Genomic DNA, 17,033 nt, shown 5'->3' on the forward strand with positions numbered 1-17,033 from the left:
CAAAATATAGACGCCATAACCTTACCGGCCGATTGTTGAGTCTTTCCACGCTTTGGGCTCGGTTCATCGCGTGTAGTCCACTCAGCTGACTGTCGATTGGACTCCGGAGTGAAGTGATGGAGCCATTTTTCGTCCATTGTTATATATCGACGAAAAAATCGGTTTTATTTCGATATAACAGCTCCAAACACTGCTCAGAATCATCAATTCGTTGTTTTTTTTTTTTTTGTTTCGATTATAGAGGTTTTAACCTTAAGGTCATTCGCCTCTTCGGGCCAGAAAAACTTTCTGACCCTATGTGCGGGGTTGGGAATCGATCCCAGGTGGGCTGCGTGAAAGGCATCGACTTACCCATTACGCTACACCCTTCCCCTTTTTGTTGTTGTTTTTGATCGATTGTGAGCTCACGCGGCACCTATTTTGCACAAAGCTTTCTGATATCCAAATATTCGTGAATAATATGTCCAACACGTTCCTTTGATATCTTTAGGGTGTCAGCTATCTCGATCAACTTCACTTTACGGTCATTGAAAATCATTTTGTGGATTTTTTTTCACGTTTTCATCGGTAACAGCCTCTTTTGGACGTCCACTGCGTTCATCGTCTTCGGTGCTCATATGACCAGTACGAAATTTTGCAAACCACTTACGAATTGTTACTTCGCCCGGTGCAGAGTCTGGATAACACTCATCAAGCCATTTTTTGGTATCGGCGGCACTTTTTTTCATCAAAAAGTAGTGTTTCATCAACACACGAAATTCCCTTTTTTCCATTTTTTTCACAACAACAAAAGTAGCTTCACTCAAAATGCAATATCTCACAAACTAATAATCAGACAGCTGTCAAATTTATACACGTATCTTTTGAAGGTTGGTACTAACTGAAAATGGTATGGATTTAATTCTAGTGGCGCCCTTTCATAGAAACGATACGAACTTTTCAGCCGATCTGTTAAAGTTAAACAAATAAAGCAGGTAATTTCAATTGAAATGCGAAGCAAACCAACGAATATATACATTTACCATAACGTTAGTTTAATATACTTCCCCGTCCGGATAGTAAATCGAGCTCTCGGTCCGTTTCCCAATTTCATTGTTGACCAAACCCGCCGTACGTTTCTCTCCCGCAAACAACAAAGTAGACGCAATTGCATTCATTGAAAATCAATTACAGTAAATCTCTTTGCATGTTTGCGTCTCGTTAAATTAAATGCTATCGTAGCCAAACAATCGCCATCCGCCAGCCGAGATAGTTAATGTTCCCCGAGACTCTGTCAAGCGCTTTCTGGCCATCGTCAACGCCGAGGGCCGAGAATGAGAACGAGCGAGAAAGAAAGCAAAAATATTCATTACAGCAATTCGGTAGCAGGCACAAGAGTAAAGCTCAAGCCACTCGAACAACCACCCACCACACCATTCCCGATCTGGGTTCCGACCACGACCAAATCGAATGCATACAGAAGAATGGTTCGCGGATGCCGGACGGAACGACGGTGAGATATGGTTTTTCCGAACCAAATGACGTCGCTGTTCAATGTTTTGCTTCCTTCGATGCGAGGTTGGATGCAGCGCAGTCGCATCTACGGCGGCGTAGCGATTCCGAAACCGACGAGTCCGATAAAAGAAAGGTTTGGTGGATCGGTTCTGCGGGAGAACAGAAATCGACACTTACCTTGCGGTATTAATGAGTCTGCTGCGTGCGAATATGCGAGCATAATCATCAGCTCAAGAAATATGGGCGTCTGGCAGTAGCCAGTGTGTGGATGAAGCAGCTGGAAGACAAAGACCCTTCTCATGGCCGGCCAGACACGAGAATTACAGGCGCACCGCCAAAACTCCCTGCTTTGTTTAGTGTATTGTAACGCACCGAAGGATTTGCCTTCCCGAAGACGACACACGGCACACCACCAGCAGCAGCGGCAGCTTCAGTCATCGACCTCATCAGAGGTTTTTTTTTGTCCACACGTAGACTAATTTCCTCCTCCTGGGCTAGGGCTACAAGTGGTGCCAGAGAATAAAGACAGGTTAATGATGCCGAACCGAACAGTACTGTCACATCAAATCCGTGATTCTGGTTGCACTTTATGCGATTCTTTTCTTTTATTACAATTTGCTATTTCTCTCGCTGATTTCTGCTTCTTCACATGGACATGGACACACATACACAACCCAACATGCACACCGTCACGTGACCTCCACCGGTAGCCTTTCCCTAGAAACTATTGTACATAAACAAGTTTTCCACCCTCTGGTTGGCTTCGATTTTCCTCCTGTCGGTGACGACGACCACGATGACGACGACCACGACGACGACGACGACGACGTCGACAACGGATGGCGGTTTGCTAGCTTCCCTGTTTCAGCTTTTCGGTCCAGCGCAACTTTAATTTTCTTTGACTGGAGCTGGTCTCATCAGCTTTAATTCACTACTGCCGCTACTGCCGTCGCTTGCTACGATTGATGGGTAAATCGATTGCCTGCTGGACGCGTGCTGATTTTTTTCCATGCACTGAAACGATTTTACGAGTGAAAATTGGATCACTTGTGGAATTTGCTCTGCGGGAAGGGTTTGAAAATTGGCCAAATTGCATCACCTTTCAAACCGACCGAAAAGGTGTAAACATAAGAATAGTGCCTTTTCCTGTCACCATTCTGGTGGCCTTGAGGCGTGTAATAACCAATCGACTCTGTCATTTACCTTCGGTTTACGCTCGGTTCGTTGGTTTATCACTGGAGTAACGTTCGGGATAGAGTTTCTCCTGTGAGTTGTAACATTTCAATATTATCAGACAATTTCAACGATTTGGTCGGATTGATTTCGGAACAAAAGCAATTTCTATTGCATGCATTCATTCTTTTCAAACTAAGCAGTGCCAATAATTGAAACCATTTTTTAGATTTTTTTGCTGATCTATAGACCTGCGGAAATCGTTTATCAAGAAATCCTAATCTGCTTCTCCTCATGTAGATATTGATATTTTAATGATTCTCAAACTTTTTTGGTCGAATGCCATTTTTCGATACATTATTTGCACTATCGACGAAAGGAATAAACTTTAAAATTCTGCGAAATTTTTACAGTGATATTACTTGTTTTTTCCAATGTAAAATCGGCTAGTGTTTGATATGATGTAACCAACAGTAGGGAAAGAAGATCGAACCCACATTAGAATTTTCGTGCAGTTCTGATAACTCACACATACTATTTTAAAGAACAGCGTGATAGGGGCCTCTGATCATTGCTGCCTTCACTTGATGTTGGGTTGCGAGAAAATACAGTTCGTTCTTAACCGCTGCAAATATATTTGGTCTTTCAAATTAACGCAAGTGTTTAAATCATTGGTCATCGTCTTCCTACAAGTTGATCCTCGATCAAGGTTGATTACAACAACTAGTTTTCTCACGAATCCTACCAGATTAGAAGCAAAGCACCTTGTTATTTTCATAACATTGAGCTATAGACAACTATAAAGAAACAGCAAAATCTTACATATAATTATCCAATAAGGAAAATGGAATGTATACATGATGGAGGGGGATAGGATTGATTAGTTGAATTGACAAAACTATTTGTTCTTCTGAAGCTTTTATGTTTCGCAATTTTCATTTCATTAAAAATTTTCGTGTATATTTTTTGAGGATTTACACTAAAAAGATTAGCCAAAAATGTATAGTTTTCCTAGATGCACGATTGATATCCTAAAAGTTTTCATATAAAACTAACATAAAAAAGCTGAGATTTGTTGATTCATGCAAAGATTTTACTAAAGACTGTCCCAGAAAGTATGGACGCAACCAAAAACCGCTGCCATTTCGCAATGATTCAGAATCTGTCCATTTTTATGGCTGTGGCCTGTTGTTTACACTCTTCTCTAACCACTTGTGCAGTTGTTTATTCGTTTTCATTAGTTTGTTTCGAAATGCGTGCACTTTCAGCAGAACAACGTCGAAAAATTGTGTACAAATGGTGCACAGAACGCGGACTGTCACTGAGAAAGATAGCAAAAATGGAAGGAGTAAGTGAAAAAGCCATGCGAAATGCAATCAGGAAGTTCAGTGAGGATAACACCTTTGAGGATAAACCGAAAACGGGTCGAAAAAAACCCTCAGTTAGATAAACGTATACTGAAAGCGTTCGAGCAAAAGAAGGAGGTTTCAGTTCGGGATGTGGCCAAAAAAGTGGGCACTTCGAAGTTAAATGTTCTTCGTGCTGAAGAACGTTTGAATCTTTAAGCCCATATGAAGCAGAAACAACCAAAACGTAGTCCGAAACAAGAAGCATCGATCAGGCCGAGGGTTCGAAAGCTGTACAATACGCTAGAAATTTGAACTTTGAACTGCACAATTGCTGGAAAATTGAACTGCATAATCATGGACGACGAAACCTACGTGAAACTCGATAACAAATCCTTGCCGGGACCACAATATTATTCGGTGCGAGAAGGGCAAGTGTTAAACCAGTCCAAGACATCGACTGAAGTCGAAAAATTTGGTAAGAAAGCTATGGTCTGGCAAGCAATTTGTAGCTGCGGTAAGATTTCGAAACCCTTCATCACCACTGCTTCAATGAACAGCGAAATATACATCAAGGAATGTTTACAAAAACGACTTCTATTCATGATTCGAAGCCGCAAGGATCCTGTTGTCTTCTGGCCAGATCTTGCTTCTTGCCACTACTCGAAATCAACGGTAGAATGGTATACTACCAAAAATGTCACTTTCGTCCCAAAAGACATGAATCCACCAATTTGCCCACAACTTCGACCAATTGAGGAATTTTGGGCATTAACGAAGGCACATCTTAGGAAACATGTCTCGGCAGCCGAAACCATTCAACAGTTCGAAAAAGATTGGAAAAAAGTGTCAAAATTTGTCGCCAAGAAGTCTGTACGGAATTCAATGAAGAACGTTCGCAAGAAGGTGCGCCAGCTAGTCTACAATGGCTATATAGCAAATGTTGAGAATAATATTCTGGTGTTGTAGTCTAATATTATCAGTATATCGAATAAAATTTGAATATCTAACACTTGTGAATTATTTACAGCGAAATCAAAGTGCGTCAATACTTTCTGGGAGAGTCTTTAAATTATTTAGATCTGAACGATAAAAATTTATGACTATAGTTTACCACACTTGTCGCGAACGATGAATAACTTTGACATCGTGATTGTAGCGATTTGTAAGTTAAGATTCATGTTGTATTTGAGTTGTCTTTATATCTAACTTTTATCTCGCTTTATTGGTAAAAGTATGTCACAAACAATAATTGAAAAATATTCAAAAATGAACACAATAAACACATCTAAGATATTCGAAATTCTGTCCGAAATTACACAGCTTATTTAATTTCATTAACATCTGGATCCATGTTTTTTGTAAGCTAGTATAAAACTCCTGAACCATACATAAGTCTTCATTTCAACTCATCTAGTAGGATTATATCTGGCTTTTACAAATGGACAAACAGTTCAAGAAATCAGATAGAAATTCCAAAATTTAGGACATCGTCAAATGTCGAAAAAATGTCTATCTACAGAGATACCAAAAAACATAATATTCCTGCATATTATAATTTTTTACCTGTGGTTGGGCGAGATTCGAAAAATTGTACAAGCTGCTTGCTGGGGCCATGTTGCGTTTATTTTAAAACATTGTCATGACTAAAGCAGCTATACACTATTCGGGGACGGGTATAGCGTGATGGGTAAGTCGATGACTTTCACGCCGCCCGCCTGGGTTCGATTCCCAACCCCGCACATAGGGTCAGAAAGTTTTTCTGGCCCGAACAGGCGAATGACATTAATGTTAAAGCCTCTATAATTGAAACAAAAAAAATTATACACTATTCATAAAGATATTTAACAGGTCACGTTCCAATTGGAAGTTGACGCTATGTCGCATCTTGCACTTCAAAAACTACCAAGATAGGGTCGAATAGTTCGTTGAAACGATTTAAATAATTACACTTTGGAAGCCAATGAACTTCCATGCGTAGAGACAATTGAACCAATAAATGTTTAAATAAATGTTCTACTGTTCATAGCTGAACGCTGGAAAATGTCAATTTGAAGAATATTAAGTTTTTTGCACTGACAATTCTTTGTCGACGGTGCTGGTGTCTATTCCCTTGAAATGAGATTCGAGTATTCTCCTTCACTGGGTGATTTCTGCACCGTATTTCAATCTCTGTGGACTACAGGCTGCTTTTCAAAAAGCTATTCGGTGATGATTAAACTAATTGTTGTTGCGAAAGCCGGAACGCTACTCAAATCAGCTCAACTAATCAACTTCTGTTAAACTTCTACGGGTTTCCGTTCATTCTTATATTGCTGTTGATAAATGGACTGGAAAATCTAGAATTATCTCTGCCATCCAATTGTTTTTTGTGCTGTAATCTCTTATATTCTTACATATCGTTTCTAGACACGGCAAACCCCAAATCTCCAAATTACGCTAGGAATGTATTATGATTAGTTTGTTGTTTGTTTCCACAGGGTTTGGTTATCTAAAAACTTTCTATTCAAAATGAACTTGGAGTCAACTGGTGAAATTGGAAGATAGTGAATTGTATAGTGTCAGCTTTACTTTTCTTCTCCTAAATCTCATCTCAATTGGAAGGTTTACTATTTTATGCACATATGTTTTAAAGTATTCGCAGTCCACTATATATGCTCTGTCAAATACGGTAAATTTTACCTCAGATACCACATCCAAGCGACGCTTTTCTTAAAACATTGGTACATATCCTTAAGATACTATTTCAGATGGAAGCAATACTTAGCATAGCAAAGTTTTGGAATTACATTTTTTTTGTGGAATTTAAACTTTCTGTTTCGACAGACTTCGCAGCCGACATTGCTTACAAGCAATACTTTCTTCTTCCTTAAGATGCCACACCTAAAATTAAATAAATGAGCATAGTTTGACGGGAATCCGTGAAGTTCTTCCGGAGTTTTGCTGGAGCATACATCAATTAAATTTTTAAATGTTAACATTTTAAAATGAAAATAATGAATAATTTACTCTTTCGCAAAAACGTCAGCGTTGATAAAGGGAACTGCGAAACCATCTCCATATAGTATTCTCAAATTCATTTACTGTAGCACAATGTGTTATTTTCGCAATAAAATTTTTCTGAAATTATTTTAAATCCCTTGAATCAGTGTAAAATGTTGGCAATTTATTGTAATTTGAATTCGGATAACGCGAAGAACCTCTTTAAAGAAACTTCTACCAATCTTTCCAAATTCACACGAACGTAATGGTTAAGAGGCATAACGGTCGTTTATCATAATTGCATATATTTAAATTAAGATTCCGTTAAAAAAAATCATCAATCGGCTCTAACGAATATTGCTATTTTATTCATAACATCTTTATTATCCCCTCGTAATATTTTCAGACGAGAATTGGTGTACTGGTGATGGTGATGTACTATCAGAAAAAGAAAAAAAAATCCAAAAAAATATTCAAGAACTTCGGGATGTGAGTTTTTTAGAGCATCTGGTGTTATTTTCATTGAAAAAAAAGGTGGGAGTGTCACAGATTCAGTCGGATTGACGTGAATACGAATAAATGCAGTTCGCTTCATGTAAAATTTCTTTGGCATTGAACAATGGTGAATCAAATACAAATAATAATACGCCTAAGACCCATACTAAGTTTTCGCCTATATTTGGTTCACCGAATGATCAATTTAGCCTAAACTATTCTTCATTCAAGGCTTAACAAAAGAGAATAACTAAAAATAACTCAGTTCTGGCAAAGTTTTTTTTATGTTGATATAGTTATTTTTATGTGTTAACTACTAATATTTTCACAGCACCAAATTTAAAGTGGAAAAGTTTGGATTTGTTTTATACAAATTGAATTGCTGCATTTCCTAATAATGAAAAATACTATTAGGTAATTTTTTTATTCAAATTCAATTTATTTGAACCCGTTCTTTCTGATCACTTCAAGATATTTGACATTTTTGTTTCAATAACTAGTCCAACAAACTGAAATTGTTGGTTTTCATAAAACTATCCGTGATTCAACCAGCAGATATGCAAAGTTTAATAACTATTGAACTTGAAAACTACATATCAGTACATCCTTGACGAAATCCGTTCAGTTGTTTTAATAGAAAATGGTGACCTCAGCATTCAACGAAAATTTCTTTCCCGTCTCAGGTTTGGAAATAAATAGTAGTCGTTAGGGGCCAGGTCTAGAGAATATGGGAGATGGTCCGCACCAATCCGTACCGCAAGTCATTCAATTTCACCGTTGCTTTTATGCATGGTTGCGCTGGTACGTCTTTCTCCATAGCTTGATGAAAACTGAAGCTCGCCTGACACGATCAGCTGTTATTCAAACACTAATGGATAGATTGTCATGAAATTTGGTATTGGGCCAACTGGAGGCTTGTTCTCAAGAAAAATATGCACGGTTCGAATCTATTCACCTCTTTTCCGTGAGAGGCCCGGGACTTTTCATTCCATGTAGTAACAGTGATTTTGGCAATAGTTGTGCAGTCCTATGTCAACAGTTCGAACAACACAAAGGGAATAAAAGCACATAAGAAAATGCACCTATGCAAAATATGAGCTAAATCGGATAAAAATTTTAAAATTTTTGATCCTTAAAAATAACCATAAGGGGCGGGAAATTCATTTTGGTGGCAAATGTCTCAGAATTGCCACCTTTGAAAAAAATCGACTCTGGAAATTTTCAAAATTCCGAGACCGTAAATTCATTTTTGATGTCAAATATCTTAAAATTTCCTTAAACGTCGAGATAACACCAGTTCTCGACATTTTATGAAATTGTAAGGCATTTAGAATAAAAAAAATTTTGAATTACGGAGTCGATTTTATTAAAAAAAAATTTTTGTTAAGATTACAATAGATCTCGAAGTTTTAGGCAATTCTAAGACATTAACCATAAAAAAATATTTCAATTTCGGAAATTTCAAGTTTTATTGTCGATTTTTAGTAATTATTCTTTAGATGACACTAGATCTCATGTTTCACGCAATTCTATTAAATTTGGCATTCTTATGTCGAGTTTCTTTTTTTCAAGATTTTCGATCTCGATTCATTTTTTTTTTTCAAATTTTAGATCCCGTAGTTTAAAATTCTAAGACATTGGTATCAAAAAGAGTAAAATGTTCATTTCGGAAATCCTAATGTTTTCCTAAGTTCCAGAATCGATTGAAAAACAAAATAATTTTTTGAAGTTTTAGATCTCGATGCGTTAGGCAATTTATGTAAGACATTTAGCACCACAAAATATTATCGATTTCGTAATTTTCATGGACCTCCCCTATGGTTTTATGACAGCTAGATTCAATTCCTATTTTTACTAGTAATATAATAGGTATTAGGTCGTTTTGAAGCTTTCATAAAACCTTTTGCATGGTCTACCAACTTGACAAGAACAATTCACCGAAAATAAAATAGCTAAAGCGAGAATTAAACAATTATACATTGTTATTTGAATTCTCTCACAAAACTACTTTCGTGACAATGTTTGGTTTAAACTACATCTATGACACAATTTGTTATGGGCTATAGGATTTATTACTTGTTCGGTTCAGTGTAATTTGCATTAAGGGAAATTTCATGTCCGCCATTTTAATGTTCTACTGTTATATTTATTGACATCAAACAAATTTCAGAATACAAAAAAAAGTAGGAAATACGATTGACTTTAATGTTTCGCTTTCAGAACGCCTGCCCTAGTTTTGTCGAAAAGTAGCTGATTTATATCAAAACGACGATAAATCACAAAAAAAAATTTATTAGCTATAATTCTTATTTATTTCTATGCATTCACGATAAAAATGAAAGCGCATATTTTACTTCTGAAAAAATCTTCAAATTCGAAAATAAAATCTAATATATTCTTACTATGGAATTCATTCGAGTAATTTTAATGTTGATCGTAAAACGAGTTTTAAAATTTTTATAAATTTTGAACCATTTCGAACTAGGTTTAACGCTGAGGTATACTGGTTCTTCATTTTGATTTATAAACCTTTTGACGAACCGTGCACTTGGCTGCAAACACGATCTTAAAATTGTTTTTCAAAAGGCTTTCGTGGAATTTGCAGTTTCAATGCGAGAATTATTATTTAACACTCAAGAGAGCTTGATTACTTGAAGTATTTACTAAAATTAAAAGTGTTACTTTAGACCAGTGGTTCCCAAACTTTACGGTTCGAATGCCCATTTTGAATAAAATATTCGTTCTACTACCCACCAAGTAGAGTAAAAAATTATTAAAATCATCATTTTTCAGTGAACTCAAGGTTCAAATATAAAATAGATTGTAATGGTACAAAATATAATTAAATTCTTAATTCCAACGAGGTAGAAATTAATTGTTAATTCAAGATCCTATCGATCAAACATTGGGTAAGCAAAATAGAAGTCAAATTGAACTGGATTCTGGACCTGAGCTCTCTAGGATTCTAAACTTGAATCAGACTTATTGACAGAGATTCTAACGAGTTTTCTGTATCTTAAGGTCTGAGGACAGAGGGTCGCGTGTTGAGTTTTGAATCGACCACGTGGCTCGCTCAATTCCCTTTGCGCGTCGTATTTCTCTTGTACTCTCTCGTATATGAGCAAACTGTACCGAGTTGCCAGCATACATTTTATTATTTTGATGAGAAGTTTTATCACATTAATCTATCGTATGGGTTGGACATTTCATGGATTCCAATGAACAATGAAAAAATATTCAACTTTCACAAAGATTGAATGTCTGTGTGTTTGGCAGCCTTGTCGAGCCGATTTTATTTCTCTCTCCTTTTTCAGAATGCTATCAGGAAACCAAAGCGAAAAAAACGGCGGATGCATTGAAACTGACTTTGTTTCACAGAAAAATACAAGACATCTCTATCTCATCTAAACTAAATTATCTAGACTTTGTCACGGTATATTTATGATACAAGTCTTCAAAGCCGAAATATTCGATGAACAAGTAGAGGTATGCATTTCCGAGTGTTCCATTTTTCAGCAGTTCTTCAGTCAGAAAAAAATACACAGAATATTCTCAACTAAATTTCGAAGACATTGTCAGGTGGGCACCGTTTCCAAGGAAATATAATTTGAAACGGGAAAATAACAAAAAACCTACCACTTTACGGTACTGTCCTCAGCCCTTAATACTAAATCTGGACATGGACTTTGAACCAGAACTCGGACAGAAAAATTCTGAACCTAAAGCAAAAATCTGCACTTGGATTCTGAGCATGGATTCGGATCCTAAACCTGAACCTAGTTTCCTGGCTTGAACTGCTGATGTAGATTTTGAGTCTAAATTCTGGGCCGGGATTCACGATTCTAAACGAGATTTTTTACTCTGATAATTTGATAGAGATCCGGGACATGCACCGGAATCGTAAGCCTGGAACTTGATCCTGATTTTGGATTCTTAGTCTGAACCTGGATTCAAGAACAGAACTCTGGACTTGGATTCTAGATCCAAATTTTGTAGCATGATTCTGACCTTGGATCTGTATTCTGACCCTGAACCAGTATTCTTCGCTTGGATTCAAAACCCGGACCTGGTTGGAGCAACTTAACTTAGCCTTTGAATATGAACTTGAGATCTGAGTGCAGAATTTGAAGTTTGAACCTTATATTCGGGACTACGATTCTCAGTCTGGACCTGGATTCTGGAACGAAATGCTGGACCTCAGCTCTTGACCTATGTGTATGATTTCTGAACTTGGACAAGGATTTGGAGGATTGACAGAGTTTTTACCTGAACCAGGATTCTGGAAAATAATTCTCAACTTGGACTTGGACTTTGATTTCGGGGCCAGAATCCAGCGAGAATGACAGAGTTTTGGAACCTGAAACTACACGGAGAACCCGCAGATCACAAAATTACAATATTGCAATTGTTGTTTCACGTCCTGGTTGTTTCAACTAAAATGTCATAACCATTCAGGTAACCGAAATTGTTGTATTCAAATGCTGTCACTTAATTCCAACGAGGTAGAAACGCGGAGAACGAAGACAGCAAAACGCAGAACAAAAAACCTCTTCATTTCACCAGAAGCGTTATATATTGAAAATTTGAAAATTTGCAATGGTAAATGAACGTCATTTATATTAATTACGTAGTGGTCGTTTTATGTAAGTGAAAGTATACAGAAGAATATAACAGTAAATTGTAAAACAAGTTTTCCATGTGTTAAATAGATATTCCTACAGTATAAATGTTTTAATTTCATCTGAGAGTTATGTATTCTAGGACAGTTCATGTCAATGTTATTAAAGCCGCTTAACGCTTATAAATTTGCTGCTAAAGTGAAGTGGTAATAGTTGTATTTTCTTGAAAGTGTATCTGTAGCATTAGGTTTACCAGCGAGCCATTCTGCAAGTGAAGGAAAAAATTCCTAATTCCCTGTGACCATTTTTCTGGTGAATTCCCTTGTGAGAATTGTAATCTTTTGGTTGATTTCTATATCCTTTGTGAGTTTAGTGATAAACATATAAGCAGTTAATTAGGTAAAATTTAGCTGCCCCCCGAAGAGGCTAACAGTAAAAAATATTTATTGCAATTGGCGTCTTAAGTTCAAATAACTGAATAATTGTTTGAAACAACTGAGACATTTTTTTGCTTTCATGCATACTTGTATACTTGTAGTAACTTTTCTGGGATTGTGTCTTTGCTCAATTGCACGAGTGACATCTCATTGAAAAGTTTCATTGTTCAATCAGTGTGTTTGGCATTGCTCAACTGAAACGTTTCATTACTTGTTTGTGGTGCGTGTCTTTGTTGCTAAGCTGCCAGCACGATAATTAAAAAATGACAGATTAGTTAAAACAACAGTCGATTAGTTGTACCAAATTTTAACCAATCAAAATCAGAAAAAACAACTAATATTTTAGTTTTTTTGCAATCGCTGGCTTTTCCGTGTAGATCCTGAACCTTGACTCTTCACCTGAATTCTGGACCTAGTTTCAGAACATGGATTCCTGAGAGGAAATCGGGATCCGAATTCTGGGTCTGAATTTTTCGCCTGGGTTCGAGACTTGAACTTCTGACAGCAGGGATTCATAGATTTCCGTAACCTGAATTCTGAACATGGATCTGGACTTCAGTTTTGGACAACGAATTCTTATCCCAGACCTAGATTCTGGATCTGAATTCCTGATGGAGAAATTTTGGATCTGAGTCTCAATTTTGATCCGGGAAGCAGGATTCTGGATTCGAATTTTGAAGATTTTGGACTCGAATTCTGAAAATTCAATAAAGATCCGAGGCATACATCTGAATCATAAATGTGGACCTGGATTCTAATTATGAATTCTAAACAGTATGAGAAATACAGTCCATTAATTAAGGTTCCACACCAATGCTCACATGCTTCAAGGTTTGGAAAAAAAAAGTTGGTCCAACTTTAATGTTTCCGTTCGACTCCATCTCTCTATCTTCAATTCTTAGGGAAAACATAACATACTACCGCAACAACCTTTCCTTTCGCTACTTGAAGGATATCGATCCGGATCTGACAGTTCACCGCATCGTGTCCTTCTGACTGCAGGACCGCCGAAGGTAGGGTAAGTGTGTACAAATAAGGCGTATTGCTAGACGATGGCTCTCGTGAACTCTCGTACATGGTAGTGTAGTAGTACTACTACACACTCTATTGGATGCGAGAGTTTGCTAAATGAATGAACGACGAAGGAATGAATGGAACTGCCATATTCCGGTCCGGTCGGCATCGGGGGGAGAAGTAGAAAATCAGAAATTAACAAAACTACGTCTTAGCTCTCGGTGGCACGGGTTTGGGGTGGGTGGGGGAAAGTGGGAAAGGGAATCTCTCCTTATTTGCCGCAGACAGCACAGCCAGATGAGACAACGTGTGGGAGTCGACAAGTGTGACGTAGTAAAATCTGGGCGAAAATGAGCGGCGCTTTATCATTAATTGTAGGAACGTAGAAACGTTCGTCAATGATTAATTGACTATGTATTTATTTGTTTATATTTTCATATATTTATTTATATCCCATTTATCTTCCACAGGTAAAATATGGCTAAGCAACGAAGCCCAGTGGCACCATCCGGTAACGTTGGCCACCGGTCAGCCAGCGCAGTCTCTCTTTCCGCCCAATATAATGCCAGGAGGCATCAATATGCCACCGGTGAATCCGTTACCGGCCACTTCCATCTCGCAGCACTCGATTCCCAACAGTTTGCTGACAATCCGAGAGATGATGCTCCAAAATCCTAGCCTTGGACTGCTGAACGAAAGTAATTTACTACTGAAGAGAAGCATGCTCGAAAGCATGCCGGCATACACGCTCGGTCCGGGAATACCGTCGACCACTAGTCCCCAGATTGCCACTTCCCCGTCGTCCACCATGGCAGCCTTCAGTCCGCTGATGCATTCGATCAAAACGGAGAAGGACGAACTTGACTGCGAAATGCAGCTTCACGAACGAAACTCAAGACAAAATCAAACTACGCGATCGCCACCACCTCATTTCACACATCATCCAACCCATCACCATCATCATCATCATCAGCAGCAGCAGCATCATCAACTTCATCCTCATCATCCTCATCATCATCATCAACATCACCATCAGAGACTAACCGGTCATGTTCCTCTGTCCCTGCATCACCATCACCGTTCATCACCGACTTCCTCCTCGTCATCTTCGGTAGCATCATCCATGATGCTGTCAATCCCGACCACAAGCAGCCCGTCTTCGGTGGCAGCAGCAGCAGCAGCAGCAGCAGCAACAGTGTCATCCCACCAGCAACATCAACATCAAAGACATCAAAGGGACTCCGAAGAACGTGAATTGAATTTCAATGCATTGCCGCCGTTGCCGCCATCGCAGCAAGCGTTGCATTCTCAGCCGTCGTCATCAGCGACGACGAATGCCAACATCAGTTCCCAGCTGAAGCTCGAACAATCCAATGAACTTGAGACACATGCGAGCCATCATTTCAGCCATCATTATCGTCATCGACCGTCATCACCTGATCCGTCATCTGGACGCGGCCATTCCGGCGGCAATGACGACGACAACGACGGTGACGATGACGAGGACGAGGACGACGACGGCGACGGCGACGATGACAGTATAGAAGATGATGACCACGAGGGAGGTGCTGGAGGTGGTCAGCAAGGTAACGACATGGATCACTTAGACGACTTGGATGAAAATGCTACTCCGGTTGCCACCGCCGCTGCTACAACTGCAAGACCGACGACAATCGCAGTAAGCCGACAGTCACCCGATCAGCGAAAGGAACTGCTAAATTTGAGCCGGCTCAAGTCTACTTCACCGGGTAAGTTTGAAAAAAAATTTTAACCTCATTTTAGCGTTTACTTATGAAGTGTACCGATATTGGCATCGGTAGATAATTTCTTACTCTATTAGGTGAATTATGAACTTGCGGGGATCGTTTCACTTCGTGCCGTGCTGTGAGTTACTAAATTGAATTACATTTCGCTTCGATAGTTTAGTTGCTCAGTTAGTCTGAATGAAGCTGACAACTTTCAATGTAGGAATACAATGATTTGATATTCAGTGGCTAACCGAAAAGAGAAATCACTTTTGTCGTGAATACGACTTACTTTACTATGGGGCGCCTTTTCAGAATTTACCCTCTGAGAGAGTGATAAGTTTTTAATCGTGAATATCTCCTGTTGTATCTAACGTATCAACATACTTTTTGCTACATTCCTTTGGAAATATGATCAGCAATTTTATGATAAAATTTTCAGTTGTACGACTTAATCTCAAATAATTCAAAACTAAACTTTTCTGAAATGTTTGGTATCAACATTTATGGAAACTTTGCCTTTCTCGTATTTTGAAAGCTCATAGCTCAGAGATCTGTAGAAGGATTTATATAATCTAACGATGAATAGATTCGAAAAATTTTAACTTAAACGTGTTTTGCAACAACATTGAAGTGTTTCAATAGTATACTAATGAAAAACCTGTCTGATTTGACCCATGTCAACACCAGCCAATCAGAACGCGTTCTGAGGAAGAGAACAAAATATCTGTTGTTGTACAACTGTATTGATATAAAAGATGAACACTCCACTTTTTCCCATCATTTTCTGAGCAAACGGTTTTCGAAGCAAAACATACGGGAGACCTAACAATTTTGTAATGAAGCGAGTGCCGAAGAATAGTCGCAGGCGGGCACATACCAAAAGCTTGCCAATGGAAGTCGTCAGTCGTCATGGGAGCGTTGTTTAGTTTTGAGTTGGAATTCATTTTCTCTGGAATCCAATTGGAAATCACAATTAGTTCCGAGTCAAATTTCGAACGAGTTTACCGAGTTTACACGCCAAGAGCTATCTCAAATCTAAATGTAGATCCGGTTGGTCGTGACAATTTCAAGGCACTTTTCAGTCCCACAGATCGTCATTAAGAATTAATTAAATTTTCTCTATTTCTTACCAAAAGCATCGGATCTTAATTTCATGTTCATTTTTAAGGCCTTTAGGACTTCCAATTTGTGAAAAAGCTTAGTTGCGGAACGTTCGCAAAGCCAGCTTCGCTTCAAGCAAGAGCGATTACGCCATCCTGCTGCTGGTCGTTTGAATTGGAGCAAAATGCAATGAAACAACCTTACAAATAAATGTATAATCGGTGAAATCTATCAAACCGTTCGTTTATTATTGCATTTTTCGTGGATTTCACGACGTGGAACACCCTGTACAACGAAAACTGAACAATTTTAAACAACGTTATGCAAAATCAGCCCATTAAATGGCTCCAAATGTTATCTGAAGAACTATTTCAATTACTTATCTGTTAGAATATGCCAATCGGAAGTGAATATAATCAGTTTAGTGAAGGTTCACAGTAGTTGACTTGTTCAGTTCAGACCAGCATCCAGGTCCAGAATCAAATTCTAAAAATCAGTTCTGAAAATAAGTTTTACGATCCAAGACCAGTTTTTTTTTTCATTTCTAGAATCCAGATCTAAAACTCAGTTCCTTATCCATAGTCCAAGGTCAGAATCGAGTACCAGGACTCTGGGGCTGAAACC

The 17,033-nt window shown here is 38.3% G+C and overlaps 1 protein-coding gene across 3 annotated transcripts in view; it reads left to right on the forward strand.

Moving 5' to 3' along the window:
• The window catches only part of LOC131432048 (protein nubbin-like), a 330,150-nt gene that overhangs the window by 185,796 nt on the left and 127,321 nt on the right, over nt 1–17,033 (forward strand). For all 3 annotated transcript variants that reach the window (XM_058598088.1, XM_058598089.1, XM_058598087.1), the window contains one exon: nt 14,031–15,308. In XM_058598088.1, the coding sequence (XP_058454071.1) occupies nt 14,031–15,308 (1,278 nt within the window). The remainder of the gene's footprint in view (nt 1–14,030; nt 15,309–17,033) is intronic.

Source organism: Malaya genurostris, chromosome 2 (genome assembly GCF_030247185.1).
Source record: "Malaya genurostris strain Urasoe2022 chromosome 2, Malgen_1.1, whole genome shotgun sequence".
NCBI classification, from domain to species: Eukaryota; Metazoa; Arthropoda; class Insecta; order Diptera; family Culicidae; genus Malaya; species Malaya genurostris.